Source organism: Aptenodytes patagonicus, chromosome 1 (assembly GCF_965638725.1).
Source record: "Aptenodytes patagonicus chromosome 1, bAptPat1.pri.cur, whole genome shotgun sequence".
NCBI classification, from domain to species: Eukaryota; Metazoa; Chordata; class Aves; order Sphenisciformes; family Spheniscidae; genus Aptenodytes; species Aptenodytes patagonicus.
This window is the reverse complement of record NC_134949.1, coordinates 181,313,083-181,332,165: the sequence shown is the minus strand read 5'-3', so window position 1 is coordinate 181,332,165 and position 19,083 is coordinate 181,313,083. Positions and strand designations below refer to the sequence as shown.

The following is a 19,083-nucleotide window of genomic DNA, read 5'->3' as shown; positions in this document are numbered from 1 at the left end:
AGAAGTATCTTTTTTTATCCATGCAAACACTTACATCCTGATAACTAATGACCAGAAACAGGTCATTAAGAAACAAGCAGAAGTACTGAGTCCTGTAAATCTCTGGTTTAAACTTGTTTTATTTGATGGATCATGCCCAACAGAACTAAACAGTATTCAGCTTCTTGGAAACTAAAAACCTGAGAGTATGAATTTAAACATTTTTCTCCCCATTAGGCTCTTTGGAAACTTGTGTCATACTTCTGAAAATACACACATCAAAATGGTCTTGTCAAACAGCTTGGAAATTAAATGCCTTGTGCTTTCCTCTCTGGAGTAGTATAAATTCAGTCATTATTAGAATTAGTATAATTGTTCTCTAAGTGCTCTAGGAATAAAAGGTGAAATGAGCTCGGCGACTGCTCTTTCATTCCCACGAGAATGTACCGCAGCAGAGAAGTCAGGCTGCAAGAGCAGGGATGCTTTGAAAACCCAAGGACTGGAGAATGAGTCCAGCAAAGTGTAGCCTGGTGTACTCACCATGTCTGTGCCAGCATAGCTTACAGGCAGAGGAGGTGTCTGTTCTTCCAGGGAGGACACAGAAATCCCATGGGAAGAACCACCCTCTGGAGATGCCTGCTGCTGTCTGCTGACTAGTGAAAGACGGAAGCCTTCAGCAAAACGACTGAAGTTGAAAGGAACGTACCCAGGCCTTTGAGATCTAGCTCCCTGTTGACTACGTCCCATCACTTATGACTAGTCCTCACCAGGGGTATCAAGGCTGAAAGAAGAACCGAGTAAGCTGGTTTGAAACAGAAACTGGTTGGAAACACCACTAATCAAAGAGGGACATCGCGCAATCTCAGCTAGGGGGTCCCTGAGCGTTCACCTAGCAGAACCAGTGGTCATGGTGGTGTTGGGTTGACGGTTGGACTCTATGATCTTAGAGGTCTTTTCCAACCTTAATGATTCTATGATTCTAACCGTGAGTCTGCACCTCCCTCAGCAAGCAGCACTGTTGCAACAGGAACGGATCTTCTCAGTTTAGCTGAAGATATCCACAGCCTGTGTCTCTCAACAGTCCATGAGAAATCAGAGCACGTTAGGTAAGCTTTTTGGAGCACACCCCCCGGTTTGGTTTCTTCCAAAAGCCACCTAGCTTGCGCAGCCCCAGGCCATGCTACGAGGCGAACCGAAGCATGCCAGGCCGGGACGTTCATGGAAGCATTTCCTGGTTTGAGCTAAACCAGTAATACACTCTGCTCACTTCCACTTCCCAGCTCTGGTCTGGTCTGCTCCAGCCAGCCTCCTCCAAAACCGAAACCAGCCTGTGGTTTGGGGGACTGATCCTTCCAGGCTTTTCTAGTAACAGTGTGGACAAACCTCTAACAGTTTGACGGGTCCTAGCGAGCCCTCCAAGCCTGCCCCCTCAGGCCCCTGCGTACGGCCTCACACCAGAGCCCACAACATGCAATGGATACTTTCATGCCATGGAAACACGACACTGATAGGCCTCCAATTATCTCCAACAACAACAATAACGAGCAACAGGAGCACTGCAAAGGTACGGGAGGACACCCAAACTCCAAAAGGCAGTAGCACACCTGCAGCAAGCGCAGTATGGAGGGAGCAAACCCTGGTCGGTGGGTTTGCGATCCGGCATCGCTTGCACCACGGCCACATTTGCTCCCTGAAGTGGGTGCATTCAGCCAGGCCGATACGGCAGGTCCTACATTTAGGCTTGGCAGTCCTGAGGTACTAAACACAGCTGCAGCCAGAACTGAGGAAATGCTGACATCAAAGTTTCTCACCTAGATCTTTGGGCTGCTTCCATCATTTTATTTCATAGAGTCTACAACATGCATTTTGGTGACTACAAGAGGTAACGGCATCCATTTCTGCTCCTCCCAAGAAGCAGGAATTCTGCTGGTAGAGAATCTCCTATGCCTCCCAGCACGGGAACACCGACACACCATGCATTTCAAACACCAGAAATGGGAACCAGGGGTGTTTGTGGCTGCATTATAAAGCAATTTGTCGTTTTATACTCACAGGCTAGTTTTTGCTATCTCTGTAGCTCTGGCTAAACTTTTCAAGGTGAAGTTCTTTGTTTTTCACTCCCAAAAATGAATTAAAAAACAAACAAAAAACCTCCAAACCCCCAAACTTTAAAAACCAAAGTGACAGTTAACAGGAGGACACTCATCACAGGAGAGTTTAAGCTCTGTACAACTTAAATTAATAAAAAAAAGTTAAGTAATCACACACCAAGCCTTACAATCAACAGCAGTAAGTAATACAAATGATGGATGCCAACATGTTTACTAACTAAAATTGTAAGGGGATATCTATTAACTTTCAGAAGTAGTTTAACACGTTCTCTACTGCACTGAGTTATGTCAATAGATGCTGAAGCAGGCCCATAAACACAGCATTCACCTACATCCACAATTTACGAACCACAGACTCATCATTACCACCTATCTCTTCATGGAGGAGTGATCTAGGCAACACCAGCAAGATCTACCTTTGCTTTACAGTGACATTTAGTAATTTTAATGAACTGAACTGTGAAAATAACTCTGGTATTTTAAATACTCCACATTTCGTCACATTTTGTCAGTTCTAGACTAATTACTCTCCTGTGAGCTGCACTACAATGTCAGCCGCCTTACTCCCCCACACACCACCTCACATGAAGGTTGCTGCCATCCTTTTTTATGCAATTCTCCATTCTTGTTTCAAAAAACTGTTTAATAAATAGGATTTTAATTCAAGAACTACTGCAAAATCAATGCACCTGAAACAACCCACAGTGGCCCCAAGCAGAACAGAAATCTGTGCAGCCACCGGCATGCAAACCCTGCACACCACTGCTGCGTGGCTGCTGGGCTAGAGACGTTTCTCAATTCTGAGCAAAGCCTCTTGGGCAGCTCTGCGCTGACTACTTGAAAAATACAACCTTATTTATTATATACAAAGATCTCTTTATTTATTGATCTTAAAGCAAAGCTTGAGGCTTTTGCAGTAGACCAGGCTTTGAAAGGGAAAGTCTAACCTACCCCTGCGCCTACAGGTTTGAGGATGCAGAAAGACCACAGCTATCTTCAACCACTAAAATAACACTTCTAAAATACAATATATTTTTTGATTTATGAACCTTAAAAGCAACGGTTACAATCCTTCGTAGATGTCTGCCCCTGATCCACACTGGCAGGAATGAAATAAAAGGACAAACCCCTCAAAATCATAATCCAACTTGATTTAAACAAGGTCAGATCACAAACCAAGCACTAAATATGATTTGTCCCTAACTCCGATGAACTGATTTTGTGTGTGTATATATATGTGTGTGTGCTTTGGATACCCACCCCAAGCCAGCTGCTGAAGAGCACTATGTAAACACACCAAAATAGTTGGGAAATGAGTGGAATGGAGCCAAGATCTGGGCCCATAAACAAGAAACCATTTAGACTATGAAAGCAACTGCCCAGCAGAAATGAAAAAAGAAGTGGTGTAGAACAAGTTTTGCTCTGCTGTTCATAAGGAAAGCCTAATAGGAACGCCAGGGTCTTCCCAGAAATCATTCATTAATTTTACAAAGGCAAAGGGAAGAGGAACGAGCTCATACGCCATGCAAACGTGTCAAGCTGAAGGGGTTCATTGCAGGCATCTTAAATACCTTTTTCTCCTTAGAAAAGATCAGGGTTGGAAATGCCTCCAGCAATTTTTCAGCCACAGGGATCAGTTCCAAGTCCACCCCGCTCCCAGCGGGGCTGAGCCAGGGGCAAGCAAACCTGGGGCTACACCACTCACAATGCACGGCCCTCCAGCAGCCCGTCAGCCGCACTGGCACCCGATGGGAAAGGACGGGAGCAAGAGACAGCACAATATGCGGCAGTCATTGTAAGGAACAGAGTAAGAAAGAAAATCTCTGCTGCTCCTCCCTTCCCTGGATATAAGGTTTGGGGAAACGTTTTCCTCCTGCTCTACAGTTTCAGCATAAGTCTTACATTTTTAAGTGACAGTAAGTAAAAGCAAATCTGTCCTATGAATATGACCAGGTTCCAGACAACAAATTGCCTGCTATCAATTTACACTGTGAAATATTCATTAAATATCAACCACCAATCGACTGTTAAGGGACCCATCTTGATAAATGCTAGACAACAGATGAAACCAAAAGAACTTCACAGTCTCCCTGCCTTGCTGAATGGGGCCATCAGTCATTTTTAAGTGGTCGTTTGTTACATTGTTTTATCCAAGATATTTATAATCATAATGAATTGAGACAAAACATCAAACTACAGCCTCCTTGCCTGAGAGTAATCTAAACTGAAAAGCACGTAACAGAAAGGATTGATTGATGGCCAGTGCAAAATAACTCCCTTGAGATTAATATATTTTGTCCTGTTGATATTTCTAGTCATAATTATACTCCAAGAATCCATTGAATGATGTTAGATGTGAAAGACCACTTAAGAGCAGTCACTTCCTTTCTAGGAAAACTGCATTTGTTTGTAATGGATACGGAGGGGACAGCAGAGGACAAAAACCAAACGTATCATCACACTGCTAATATTCTGACTATGCAAATAAAAACATAAAACTTCCTCGAAACACCCTCAAACACATTAAAAAAAAAAAAAAATCATTTTTATTGTGACCAGACTTCAAAATCACAAAAAATGTAAAGATTGAAAGTCCAATGAGTCCAAACTCCATCCAAAACCAGGGCAGCTCCAAAGTTAGATGACACGGCTCAGGGTCTTGCCCAGCCTGCACTGGAGCATGGGGCTGTTCCTCCCCAGGTGCAGGACTTTCCCCTCTGCTGAAACTGATGAGGTCCCTGCCAGCCCGTTTCTCCAGCCTGCCGAGGTCGCCCCAAACAGCAGCCCTGCCCTCATTGCATCAGCTGGGTACCACCGCGCAGCACCACGCCCATGCACCCTCCTATGCCCTGCTCCGCACAGGAGTCAGGGGAGGCGAGGCAAGGGCACATCAGAGGTAGGAAGACTCCTGAGATGGGATGAGACCTGGAGAGCTCAAGAAAGATCTCCTTTGTACCGAGTCATTCCCTCTAAATAACTGAGCCAAACTTGGCTCTTGGTTTTCGTTGTTGGTTTGGGTTTGGTTTTTGTGTGGTTTTGTTTTGTTTTTTTAGAGATGACGCACAGGTTACATTCGTGAGACAGAAGTACTTCTTGGGCTTATCACATAGACCTCTTTAGAAAATAAGCAGTCATCTCCTAAACACCAAATTCAATACAACTCTGTGTTGTTGATAATTTTTTAAGCATTAAATAACTTAGAACATCATTAAGCCTGATCAAATGAACCACCCAGTAGTATTTCTGCAGGCTGTCCGTGAAACCACAGTGTGAGTGGGAGACTGTACCCAAGACCACTCATTAAGTACAATGCAGCCCTGCCTTTTCAATCTGAGCAATCTCTCCTCCCCTTTAATTTCACTCTCTGACATCTTTTCAGTCCTGCCCGCTTCTTTTTGGTTTAAAGTCTTGATCTTTATTTTGCCCGGGACTTTCTGAGCTATGGTTCCTCCCTATCAGTTACCAAATTCCTTACCAGCTCCTACCCTGGTCTCATCTCCATACATCCAACATTCAATCACTGTAGACTGAAAAATGTAAACTTTAAATGTCAGATTCAACAGAGAACTGAACCTGAGGCAGACCAACAAAGGCCTAAAATATACCAATATAACATACAGGTGATACAACCCAAGTTGTTTACACCCCCAATGATATACTAACATACTCATGTTAGCAATGGAAAGCTTTCAAAACTTGGTTAGCAAAGCAGCAATAAAGTGAAAGGCTGAGGCAGGGTGCTGGGTGAAATCCAATCTCTTTCCTCTTGAAGCCAGAACTTTATCAACTGATCTTAACAGTGACCACAAAGGAGCCCTCTCCACCTCTATTGCTTAAGTTTTCTGGAATCAGTCTTCCCAGAAAAGGAATTTTTAGCCTCGGACTTTGAATTCCTCTGCATAACCACATTTTTTTCTCGTTCAACGATATGATTTGATCATGGTACTTTCCTAATAGAAAAGATTAACAGCCGGATTCAGAGCCCTACATTTGCAAAGACTGCCAAACAGAAAACATGTGAAGAAATAACTCAGTATCCCCTTCCTCATCTGCACATATTTTGTGCAGCTTCCCCACGATTACTGCAGGATGTCATCAGAAGGGCATGAGAGAGTGGAACTATGGTTTGACAAAGAGGTCACCCTGTTCTCCTGTTCTTCCTTCCTTCTGCCACCACTCTGCGTTGAACCAGAAAGGCAAAAGCAGAGAGAGGAACAGAGATACAGAGCTAGCAGTGCTAGCATCTGTCATCTGTTGCGTCTCTCATGCAACTACAGTCTTTCCCAAGAAACTTGGGAGAAGGCCACCCGAGTCCAAAAGTCTTTTGCGTTTGCCTGATCTGAAAGCCCTCCCTCCTCTGCGCAGACTCTAGTTACGATAGCCCCCCTCAAGGATCTGACAAATCCTTAACGTTTTCTGCCCTGGTGTCACTTTCCCAAGCCAAATACCTAAGACTGTCCTCAGTCTGACTCAGTTTCTCCTCAATTCAATGCAAAACATTACCACGCTATGGTAGTACTGCTCTGTGCTGTCTTCTGGATAGTATGAGGAGTCCACTGTAATATAATGATATCCAGAGATAGCTTACAGATGATTAGGTTGGTCTTTGTACCCTCTCACACTTTCTGCCAGTAAAGAGTCTCCCCGAGTTCGCACATACAGGATTTTATCATTGCAGTTCTGGAAGATCCAAGCAAGGTTTGGATGGTATCAGTTTTTCACTCTGCTATTCATAGCCAGGAGGTCTGAGCAGGGAAGTGTTTGCTTCCCCGTGACGCAAGCCCATCCCGAGCTATCAGACATTTGTATGGACAGCAGCCACTGACACGTCAGCTATCAAACCAAAGAGAAATTCCTTAAGACTTTGTGCACTGGTTTTAGCAGGCAGCAACTGCTAGTTCATATCTGGGCATACGGGTCCCTGATCCCATAGAGAAATTGTGTACATTACTGCAGAGCTATGAATACCACTCGCTATTAGGGTTTAAATTTGGCTCCTGGAGGTGTTTTCTGGGACCCGTGGTATATAAAGCAGATGTTGTATGGATGCTTCTGAACTAAAGATTGTTTCACTGGCTGTTATTTCAGGAGACTGGATTGAAGGACACAGATGATTCCCTCAAGGCTTATGCTGCTTGTGAATCCGGAGATAGCTAGGATCAGCATGTCCACTACCTGTTGTAAACACTAAAAAAGCATACCCAAGAAGGAATTAAACTCTTCTATATCCAAGTCAGTTGTTGACAAACTGTAAAGCTTCTGAACCACTAAAAGATTGATAAAACCAAATTATCACTGAGATAAATAAGAAACTTTGTCCTCCTGAACTACTTTGCTCAAGTTAATAGAACTATAGACTTACATTTCTGGTATTGAACTGACACTGTGCTTTTGAAAAAATCTGGGGGTTTTGCTGGTTTTTTTGATTGTTCCTGCCCCTGACTGGGATTCAGGGGTTGAAGAAAGCTCTCTAGGAAAGAGAGCTCGACTAGCAGAGTTTCCAGAATGCCTTATTTAACTGAGCTGCTGCACAGCATCCCGCTGGACCGTACCCTGTATCCCACTGTACCGCACCCTGCATTTGTCATTACAATTCATTTGCTCCGGTGCAAACCCACAGGCACAGTCAGCTTTGTTTAAACAGCCTTGGCAGGAATGGGTTAACGTAGCATCCCAGCCAAAGCCTATAGTACACAGTCACAACAATTCAGACTGACAGATGTCAAGGCCTACTGAATTTTATCATCTTACAAAGCATAACAATAAAGTCAGTAAAACACGAAGGTCCACTAACAGCTTCTTCCTTTTTAACTAGCGCAGAAAATGCATGCTGTAAGACAGCCACCTCTCTATTATAAGAAAACAAAGCACCAAGATACTTTTGAAGATATTGTATCCTATTTGACTTCTTAAACAGCATTTGTCTGCGTGGCGTCTGAGTGCCACTCCACAACGTATTAAGCTTCATAGCCAGTAGCTATAATGGAGATAACGCCCCTCTCATTCTCCCTTCATCCTTGCACATAAGAATAATGAACACCACTATGCATCGCCCATTGAAACACCTGGCTTCAAAGGAATTACCTATTTCCTTGACGTACTACTAGGTTTTCCTTTGAACATTCAGGTTTGGTCAGACACTGTTGCGTTAAGCTACAGCTGTGTTAAGCTATAGTATTCTCCTGCCTGAAAGACAATACAGCATATGAAGCTCAGACCGGTTATTTCAACTATTGTATTTTGTAACACAATATAAAGTTTTGTTAATAGCAGTTATATATATATATAATGCATATGGCTGTAAAAACGTCAACCAACTTTTATGGCTTTCCTCTTCATATGAGTATTTAGTCATCCATTCATCCCTAGATCCACTTCAATCCTGAAAAAGAAAAGATGAAATAATTTAATTGATTTATTTTCTTAGAGGTTCATTAATTTCTCAAATATTATTGTATATGTAAATAAAAAACCTAAGCATGGACATCCGTTCCATAGTAAAACAGAGATCAGAAGAACAGTAAGTTTATAAGCACTTCACATAAAACTGGATAAATAAGATAAAAAGTATATTGGTGAAAGCCTTATGTTTCCTCTTACCTAATGATTTCAGTCAATGCTCTCAGTGTCTTTAATTTCTGAGCTGCTACCTGAGGGTACTAAATCCCAACTGCTTTAATTAGTCTTCAGGGCCCATTATATATCAGTACCCTGCATTTGTACAGGTAAACTTTCCAGCAATTACTGAGTGCAAATACTGTTTACTGGTATTTCAAAATGTGTTTCCCAGAAATACTATGTGAGATCTGGACAATAACGCATTAAAAGCCAAAATACATTTATTAGTGAGCGCAGTCAATACTCCAGCCACAGGAAATAACTGTGCAAGACCATTACAAAATTTGAATACATATTTCTTGAAGGTTTTCCTATGGATACATGATTATTTTAGTTATATTTCCACATGAATCTGTAAAAGAAAAAAATATATAGATATTTAAATACTATATTATACTTTTGGGAGGCTCCTTCAGGATTAAGAAAATATACTAATCCAATAGTCTAACTTTTTTAAAGCTTTTGGGGGGGGGGGGGAGGGGGAAGCTTCAGATGTCCAAAATTTAAATACTAGACAGTATGTCTTAATCCTTAAATTGCCAGAATACGTGCATATATCTGGAAGCAAATGCTACTTACACATGTCTCCTAATAATGGAAATGGTGTGAAGTCAAGAATCTAAATCTGCTGTCAGAGTTCTTATAAACAATCTGCTGTTATTTTTATATCATTCAAAGTAAGGTCATCCTTCAAATAGCAGTGGAGCATCACCTGCCCGTTTTTAAACCACAACCCAGTATTTCATTACTGCTGTACATACAACAACATGACTAACTGGTTTCCAAACACTAAGCAAACTTTTACACTGAAAACAAGACAAAAAGCTCCCTTAAGCATGTAATATCAGTAAATATTCATATACTGTGCTACTATTATACTGACTAAACACCATGCACTTAATTTTATTTCTAAGAAAATATTAAGGTTAATAGAAAAAAGTAAGTTCCAAATATTCAAATGAATCATAAAAGGTTGCAAAATCACTGCAAACACTGACCTAACTAGATGTAACTAAATACTGTAGGCTTAGAGCACGCTAACTATTGCAGACCATTTGCCCCATCTCCCATGCATCTTGTAGACTCTTTCCTTTTTGTTGTTCAATCTCCCTTGCCATTATTTGGATTGCTTCAAAATTTCCATTTCATGAAGCAGATTTTCTTTCTTTTTTTTTTTTTTTTAAATTGCACACTTGAAGAACCACCTTTGAGTTTCTAATGGCTCTTTCTCTGTGCTAATGTCCAAAAATGGGACAAGTGGACCAGGTTTTCCACATCCTGGACTGACATGATGTGGTTATCTAACCTGAGCAGGAAATTACTTAGTCATCAAGTTCTTTAAAATTAAATGTAATGTATTCAAAAGCTTCACCGGGTCTCTGTCAGAGGAAGACGGAGTTTGACCTGTAATTGTTTCCAGTTCTCCAGGTTCTCTCATCATTACTCCTCCCTACACACGCACAGACACACACTCTCCCCTACAATGCAACTCAGTTTCAAGTCACACACAAACGCTGAAGTCCTGTTAGGTTCCCGTGGCTATGGTGACAGAGCAAACATGGCTATGTGTTTCAAAACTGCTAACACACCACCATCCAACTAGCCATAGCCACAGCTGGTTTTGCGTTATTAAATCATGTACAACAGCCCTCCTCATGAAAAAGCTACTTCGTTAGCAATGACAAATAATTGGGTTTGCTTATTAATTCTCTTCAGGTCTGCACAATTTATCAAGCACTGAATTGCCCACAACCTTGCATCACTGGGGTGCTCTCCTCCATGAAAGGGTTTTTGCTTGTCCTCCTCTTCACCAAGCACAAGCAGGGCACACCACAAGCTCCGGCAGTGCCACTGTCCCACAACACTGCTCCACCATGATACTCACAGCTTGGGGGTAGGACAGGGGTTATCCCTTAGCACTGACCACCAGGGTGACCAAGAGCACTGATTTTGGTGGCCAATGCACACTTACACACGTCACCCATACAGGCCACAGGCCTCTTCATTGCAACTATTTTAGGCTGCTTTTGGGGAGAAGATGAAGAACAAACTGTTCATCTGAAAATGGCATTTAACTAGTAACTCCACAAATCTGTTGTCTGATTTTCAGAAGAGCTGAAAAGCTTCAGCTTCAGATGAAAGTACTTTGAAATGCGTATGAAAAATAGGACCATCTGTCCTTACAGATCTAGTGCATCCATTCTGCCACGTGTGTCACCGCTGTGAAACCTGCTCTGGACTTTGGTTTTCAGCAGCTTGCTGTGAAATCTCAGTTTCTACTATCAGGAATATGAAAACAGATATGAAAGTCCAAACAGAAGCATCTTCCATTTGTATTGAGTGGTTTTTATACCAGAAGAAAATCTACCTGACGAGAAAACTGCACAATATTCCTGATTCAAAACCTTGACGTCAAAAGGGCTCCTTAAGTAATCATAGAGCAAAACACCTAACAAACCACCAGTTTCAACCAGAAGAAAGAAATTTAAGTAGCAAACACAGAATTATGTCCACTTCCAGCAAAAGGCTAACCATCGTCTTAAAATCGTGTTTTCAGACCCCACAAGTTTATAAAGCTTATGAATGTCACCAAACGTTAGATTCCTTCTCCTACAGCAAGAGAAAACCAAACAGAAATTACAACACCTAGTCCATTTTGAAAACCTGTCTTGATCAGAATAAATGCCCTGGTAGTCCCACCCTGGCCGGCATCCCCACCCACCGGCGAAGCTGAGCAGGAATCACGGACCAGAGATAAGGAACATGAGAATGGTTTCAGGACAATCATGCTGAGCATATTTCGAGACAAACAGAGGCCACAATGTGTGTAGAGATGCCCTTGTCTCTACAAAAAGAACATTTTTGAATGTATAAACCCACATTAATTCATTAAAAAACAAGTTGATACTAGTATCACTTTCACATCTCTTTCACATACTTCTAACTTTTAAGTAAATTCCCATTAATACAGTTACAAATTGTTCCTCGTGCTATTTTCCCCCTTTTCTAATTCAGATAGATATGGGAACATACATTTGGAAAAGACCAACTCATTCACAAAGTTAGGTCATTTGCTGAATCAGGATTTATTAACTTTTCCCTCTACAAAGCAAACCCCGTATCTGGGCGTAACTGTGTTTCTTAACCACCTTCTTGCATCATTTATTTTACTTTAAAAGTACGCACTTTTCTTCTTGAAAGCCCATAGATCTGCACTTACACTTCTGCAATCCCTTTCAAAGGCCCTGAGTCACACCAAACTTCCCCGAAGACAGAGTGCAACTTCTCCCAAACTCATGAAGGCCACCCTGAACATCAGGTAAGGCAGGATCACCAAAAGCACGGTTTCAGCAGCGTTCAGAGACGAAGGAACACAGGTTGTCCTCAACCCTTTATACTACTAGCAGCCACATACTTGCCCTTTTTTTCCTATGTTTCCGATTCTTGCAGGGAAATTCGTAAACTCCATAAAGCAGACATTCTGCAGAAACTACAGATACAAATAGACATTAACCATGAGCTACAGATTTGCAACAGTCCTTAACATTTAAAATCGGTAAGTGACAGGAGAGGCTGAAATTCAGTGCAGCATTGCACTGAATCAGCATACCCAAAAATCTACATAAATTGCACTTTGAGTGCCTACCTTTCTTGCCTCGGGTCTAGCCCCCGGGATTTTTGTAAACTGAGTTCTGTACCACTGTAACTGAAACTAGCCAAAACACTGTGCCACAAAGTTGTCTGTAAAGAAGTTAAAAAGCTTTAAATTCCAACATAAGCCGCTGTCCCACCAGCAGCCATCACAAGATGAACCAGGTAATACAGCTTAAAATGCATTCAGTTTAGGTTAAGTGTAACTGCCATATATTTTATAGACCTCACAGGACCAAAGGAACACTTGCTACGCATTCCGTTACTCACTATACAATTGCGATCATAAGGTTTATTCTGTCCTCAGCTAAAGTTTTTACTAGTCCTTGATTGTGATTTCTGTTCAAACAAGGCAAGCGGAGTTACTTGCTTTAAGATACCAGCCCCCCCGCCAACATCTTTGTTGCTCTGACCTAGTGTCATAACAAAAATATCTTAAGCTGCTCAAAATATTTCTGAAAATTAACTTAATGCTTCAACTTCTGGTTTTCACTGGTATTTTAATAAAAGTAAAGAGAAGCAGGAGGCAGAGAGTGGGATGCTTGTTGCTAGGTGATACCTAGCTCTCCTGAACTCCTACAGACTGAAATATTTATCCAGACTCCCACGAAGAATGACATCTAGCATAGAGAAAGAAGAGACGCAGGCACTTACTGAAGTACATCATGATTCAAGGTAAGAAGTAGCAGCTCTGCCACCAGCTTGGTCCCTGGGGTACCTAAGCTGAGGAGGCTGCAGTCTGCAGTGGGGGAGCGCGGGGGGGTGGTGATGCAGCTCCTCCCGAACGTCTACCTTGATTTCAGCTGAGCCTCATGGGGCGATGCCTCCAAAACTTTTATGCCAAACCAGAACGATCTCAATGCCACTGGGCTCTTGGCAGCATGAGAAAGCACATCTTTTGCTCACCTGACAGTATAGCTGCGTTGTTTTTCTGTTGTTTGGGGTTTTTTCCCCCGAATCATTGTACTCCGATAACAGGTTTCCATAGGAAAAAAAAAAAGCATGCAGCTGGCCAGATGTGAATGAATGATTCATTAACCAACCATACAACCTTCACAAGAAGTCTGTGCCATGCGCCTCCCCCTCCTCCTTTTAAAAGGTTTATTCAATGATTAAACTTTCAAGGAGCGCTTACAGAGCCTTTCAGTAGAGGCTTAGAGGAATAAACATTATTCTTTACAGGGTCTTTTATTTGACATTAATGAATTATTTTGAATTGAACAGCTTCACGGATAAGTCCCAGACCTTCTGGGACTTAAAGATGAATTTCAAGAACTCTTTGTTCTCCCTAGAACTTAAGGGTCTGGTTTAACAAAAATAATTATATATATTCATTTACATTTCATAATTTCAGAGAATTATTACTCTGGGAAAGATCATGTCTTTCAGTAATATTTAAAAAAACCTGCAACTGTTATCAATGTACACAAAAAATTTTGGCATGGCAAATGAAATTAGAAAGTGCGTGTGCATGCTGTTATATTGTAAAGGTAACAAAAGATTTAGTAGTGAAAATCTAGAGTCTTCAAATGCCTGGGTTTAGGTAATAATCAGTGGTCAATCTAGAAGAGTGCAATAAATTGCAGGGAGCAGAGAAAAACACAGCAAAATACTACATCCCCCTTGATTTTTTTTATTCTAAAAGTAGTAGTTATCTTTGACACCCTCAGTTGTTTGAACGGATAGCTCTGAAACCTTGATACTCCCTTCACAACTCTAGTTTGAATAGAATGACATTGTTTTTCATTAGATCTAAATAAAACAGAATTTTGATAAACACAGTCACACATCACTTTGGACAGCTTCTCTGACATAAGGAAATGTTCGTGTTACACAGTGCACGCACACAGCGCAAGGTCTCGTAGTTCACCATCTTATCCTTGCACACAGTTCAAATTCCACATTAGAGTTAAAATTCTATTTACCAGCCTGTGCACAAAGTCAAAGGACTTAGCGGGCCTTTTCTTGTTACAAGAATTACAGCTTTATACATACATACACACACACACATACACATATGTGAATATAAAAATACGCACACACAGAGCCACAGAGTTCTGGTGAATTGATTAAATATTTTTTGTAAATAATTGTCTTAAAGAATCTGCTGAAAGCATACGTCCTAATATATCATCAAAACAACACAGGATTTTCAGCCAAGCTGTAAAATGTAACTGTTTCTGAACCCCTAAAGAACTGGAATTAAAGAAAAAGGTGATCTTTTCCCCTTATCTTCAGACTTTCTTTTTCCCCTTATTTTCAGACTTTCTTCAGTAAAACAGTACATATTACTCTCCAGATAATGACTATCCAAGATTTCCACTTGTAAGGGCTTATGAGCATCTGAAAGAAATTATAAAACAGTAATATTTAAAAACTGGTTATTCCTAATTTCAGGTTGGAATCACTTATGTTGTGTTTCTCCATTTTGGTTGCACTTCAGACAAAAGAAACGTGATTAAGTGTACTAAAACTGAAGTCAAAGTGTGAAATCCAAAAGGAAGGTATCCCACAGGAAAACTGCTCCTGCTTCAAGTAGGGTAAGAGGGAAGAGACTTGCCAGTGATTCTTCCATATTATCACAGTGGGGAAAGGGATAAATACCAACCTCTCCAGCAGATCTTTCATCAAGGGACTGGATTGACTATAGCAGTTGCACAGAAGAAGACCTAATTGCACAGGTTTCATACTCTTATTTCGCCCTGCTAATAAGGATTAGCATTACCAAATGCTATCACCCACTCACCCTCTTCTGGTTTAATACCTTTACTCAAACCAGGTTTACACTCGGTCCAGAATTGAGCCGGCTCTACTTGCAGCACAGGCAGCAGTACTTAGGCTCTCTTTTCAAAGTTGCAAGATAATCTTCATTTATACTCTAACCCCATTCAAAAATAAAACAAGGATTTTCTTTATTTCCTGTTAAGAGGCTGCTGAATCCCAGAGACCATTAGAAGAACAAACAATCCTTGCACTTGTACACAGTTAGAAATGAAATAGCCAGAGCTTAAGGACAAGGTCACCAGTTTCCTTAGGACACTCAGCGCAGCATTGGTTTCCATGTGGACCGTGCATCTGATGTTTCTTGTGGTGATGGCAACCCCCTGACTACCTAATCTAAGGAAGGGTGGCTGAACACCTAAGGCCCCTTGCTACAAGTCCAAAGGAACGAGCACAAATTTGCTGCAGACTTGTGCCAAAATCTGCTCTCGGTCAACCCAGCTGTAGTGAGCATCCTGTGATTTGGTAACAGAGCACAGGTATGTGAGATTTAACCTGCAAGAAAGTCTGAAACATGAATGTCTGGAACAGATGAATCCTGCCTCAGATGACAATTACTAACGTTATGTGGTTCAAAATTTCAGAGAGTCTCCTCATAGTTGCCTTCAGAGGAAACACCAGGACAATGGAAAAATCAGAGCAGGAAGAAAAAAATTTAACACTGCTTATATGTAGTAGCTTGTACAAACCCTGGCATGTATTTTCCTTTTACGCTGTGCAAGATGATGTAAATAAGTTAAAGAACGGCACTAACCATCATCCCACTGCGGATGAAATCCCATGCAGCTTTCCCCTTACCATCGTGTCAAGCGCGCTGTGCCAACTTTCACAGCAAAACCACTTAAAGAATAAGCAAAACCAGAATAATTTGTGTTCATTAAACTTGTCTTAAAAGAGCGAACAAAATCGTTCCCACTAGCAGCAGAGAAAGCTACACAAGCTGTAAGCTTATACATCACCAGAAGGTGGTTGTAAAATCAGTGTTGATGCCCCTGCAGCTGGCACAGGCAGCGAGAGCCAACACCCCGTCTCACCAAGCCCCAGCCTAGAGATGGGTCACCTCCTCAGAAGCACCTGCTGAGCTACATGTGGAGAGTCCCACCTCACCGTGTCCATCAGCATAAGATAAGTTAGAAAAAAGAACGTCAAACTGCTCAAACAAACCTGTTTTGCTCCTCCAAAATAGAGATGGCAATAAGCGTGAGGCGACGTTGACCTCTCTAGCTAGCACAGCCACAGCAGCTAAGGGAGGACAGGCTCTCACAATTTACCACAAAGTTGCGAAAAATGAGCAAAGAAAACCAAGCAAACGCTGTTCAAAGCTGTGATATACACCAAAGAAACCCAACCATCCTCATTTCCAGGCTCAAAGTTATGCTTAAAAAAAAAAAAAAAGAAAGAAAAAAAAAAAAGAAAGACAACAGCTGAATGCACCCTGCTCTACATAGCGGGTAGTTACGTTCAGCTCCTACCCCTGCCTTTGCTCAACCCACAATAAATTTCATCACTGCATTCGTTACAATTTTGGCCCCTTCTTTTGCTTTCTATTAGAAATGTACCAATAAAATGCTTTTTCAAGAAAACAGTGTGGTATCTGTGTACGTGAAGGTGTGGGTACATATTCAGGCTCTAAACTGGGGGCACTATGTGACAGCTATGATACTATTAATCAGTTTAAGGAGTTTATTTGGCTTGGCATCCTACAAATGTGGCTGACAAGTGTCAATTTTAATAGGAAGGTACACTCTCTCAAATTGATCAATTGACCACGAGTGTTTCCATTAAACATTTTTAGTGTCTTTTCTCCTAGCCTGCCCCTTCTTGAAAGTGCAGACTAGCATTATTACTAACAATTATCCTTCAGCATGTTGTAGGTAAAAAGCTCAGAAAAGGGAGAAATCCCGTATCTAAGTATACAAGGTTCCCATCGGGCATTGGCCAGCTCAAAACAGCTCCACTACCGGATTCAGTAGCTACAGATCTTTTAATAATAATTTGAAATCCAGAGAAAGTCACTGAAGCATACTCATACTCTTGATGTCTTTGGGATGAGCGAGAAGAGTAAAATTGACCGCAGTTACTGCTCCTGGAGAATTTCCACTGGAAACTCTCCATCCCAGCATTTCAAACTTCCCAACACACCATAAAGCTCAGTGCAAGCCATGATTAACCTTAGGAAAAGGTGCATCTGTTCGGAGATCTACCTGATACATACCTGGTCAAATTCCACCGGCCTTCCTAGCCCTCATTGTTTTTCTCCTTGTTCTAATAGCCCTCGTATTTTTGACAGGAGACACAGTTGCTCTGGCTATTTTCCTGTCCTTGCTTATTAGATAGATATATATTTGCTTCTCCCCTATCTGATAGTTCCTCCATCACTTAGATTTTGGGGGGGAGCAGGGGGGTGTTGGGGAGTAATTCCATGTACTGTTTCATTCAGTACTCCAAGAGGGAATTCATCTGCCCGTCTGACTACATATTTAAGTGCAAAAAACAGAAGTAGCCTGATTTCCAAAAGGTAATTTGTACTTTCCAATCCCCTACTGAGATCACTGCAGCAGCCTGCAGGACTCACCATCTGCATGCAGTAAGCCAGCGCCATTTCATTCTGCAGACCAACGTGAACAAACAACCCCCTTAACCGTGGCTCATATCTATTCACATTCACAGCCCAGAAACTATAACCTGAAGAGTAACTTTAGCTGATAAAGTTCTTGCCAGTTGGCGGGTTCACCTCACCTACCTACGGACACCTACACCTGCGCTAGCTGCCCTTCATGGCGCTGTAGTTAAAGGAGAGAAACAGGCAGCGCAGGGGCCTGAGTCACTGTCATTTCAGTCAGTCCAGCAACTGCTCTTGACCAGAAAGTATTTTAAATAAAACGATACTTTGTTGTCTGCGGAGTGAAGGGTACTACACATTTTAAGAGCTTTGTTTTTTTAAACAAGTCTTGGGTTCCTTTGTTCTCCCCATCAAAACCTCCAATTTTTAAGACTTTAAAAGTCATCGTTTTCAATGGAGTCAGGCAGACTTGCAAAGGCATCCCATTTTTAAAAGAGCTTGGAGAAAAAAGAAAAAGAAAAAAGTAACCTGAGATGGTTAAATACGACTGTCAAGCAGGAAATGGCAACACCACCCATGCTAAGCTTCCTGCATACCAGGGTGATACACAGAAGTTAATACAGGTACACTGCTCATCAGTTACATGGACACCACCATGAAAAGATTATTACAAAAATCAGAAACTAAGGATGGTAAGGAAGTCACATTGCTTGGTTTATTGAACTAGAGAGGACAGCACTCCAAAGAAACAATCCTGTATCACACAGAGGAAAACACAATTTTAAAACCCAAGGATTTTCATCCTGGAGCCCCTACAGCTTGGCCAGGCTGGCTAGTCCTGTACTCTGTGTCACCCCAGTGAAACCAATCAATCCCAATTTACGATCCCGCCATTCCCATTACAAGCTGGCAAGTGGACTCATCATATTTAATTATCTTTCAGGGAAGAGGGTGCAACAAATAAATTAATAAACAGCTTTAATAAATAATTTTATAACAACTGAAGACACGAATACCAGAGGAGATTACCACTGAGGAGAACCATTTCCCACCCACCCCCAATATTCCAGGTGTAACAGAAAAACAACACAGACATGACAGTATGGACGCTGTTTTGAATGAAGCATGCCTCTGCAAAGGCTCAAAGACTTCTACCCAAGACACCCGAAACTATTCCTAGCTAACCACCACGATCCGTAACCCCTACAAACCATCCTGACTCAGAAGAACACGAATGACATGAACAACTACACTCACCACTTCCCTGAGGATCAAGTTCAGCAACGCCCCTGGCAAGCAAAGCTTTTGTTTTTCTATCAATTCCCTTTGATTACTTTTTTGATTTGCAGGTAACACCTGACACAGTACATGACTTGAACT

General features: G+C 41.7%; 1 protein-coding gene across 4 annotated transcripts in view; it reads right to left on the bottom strand.

Annotated features, from left to right (window-relative positions):
* KLF12 (KLF transcription factor 12) overlaps nt 1-19,083 on the bottom strand; it is a 259,944-nt gene that overhangs the window by 180,394 nt on the left and 60,467 nt on the right. For all 4 annotated transcript variants that reach the window (XM_076362829.1, XM_076362866.1, XM_076362839.1 and 1 more), the window contains one exon: nt 8,409-8,472. In XM_076362829.1, the coding sequence (XP_076218944.1) occupies nt 8,409-8,429 (21 nt within the window). In that variant the 5' untranslated portion in view covers nt 8,430-8,472. The remainder of the gene's footprint in view (nt 1-8,408; nt 8,473-19,083) is intronic.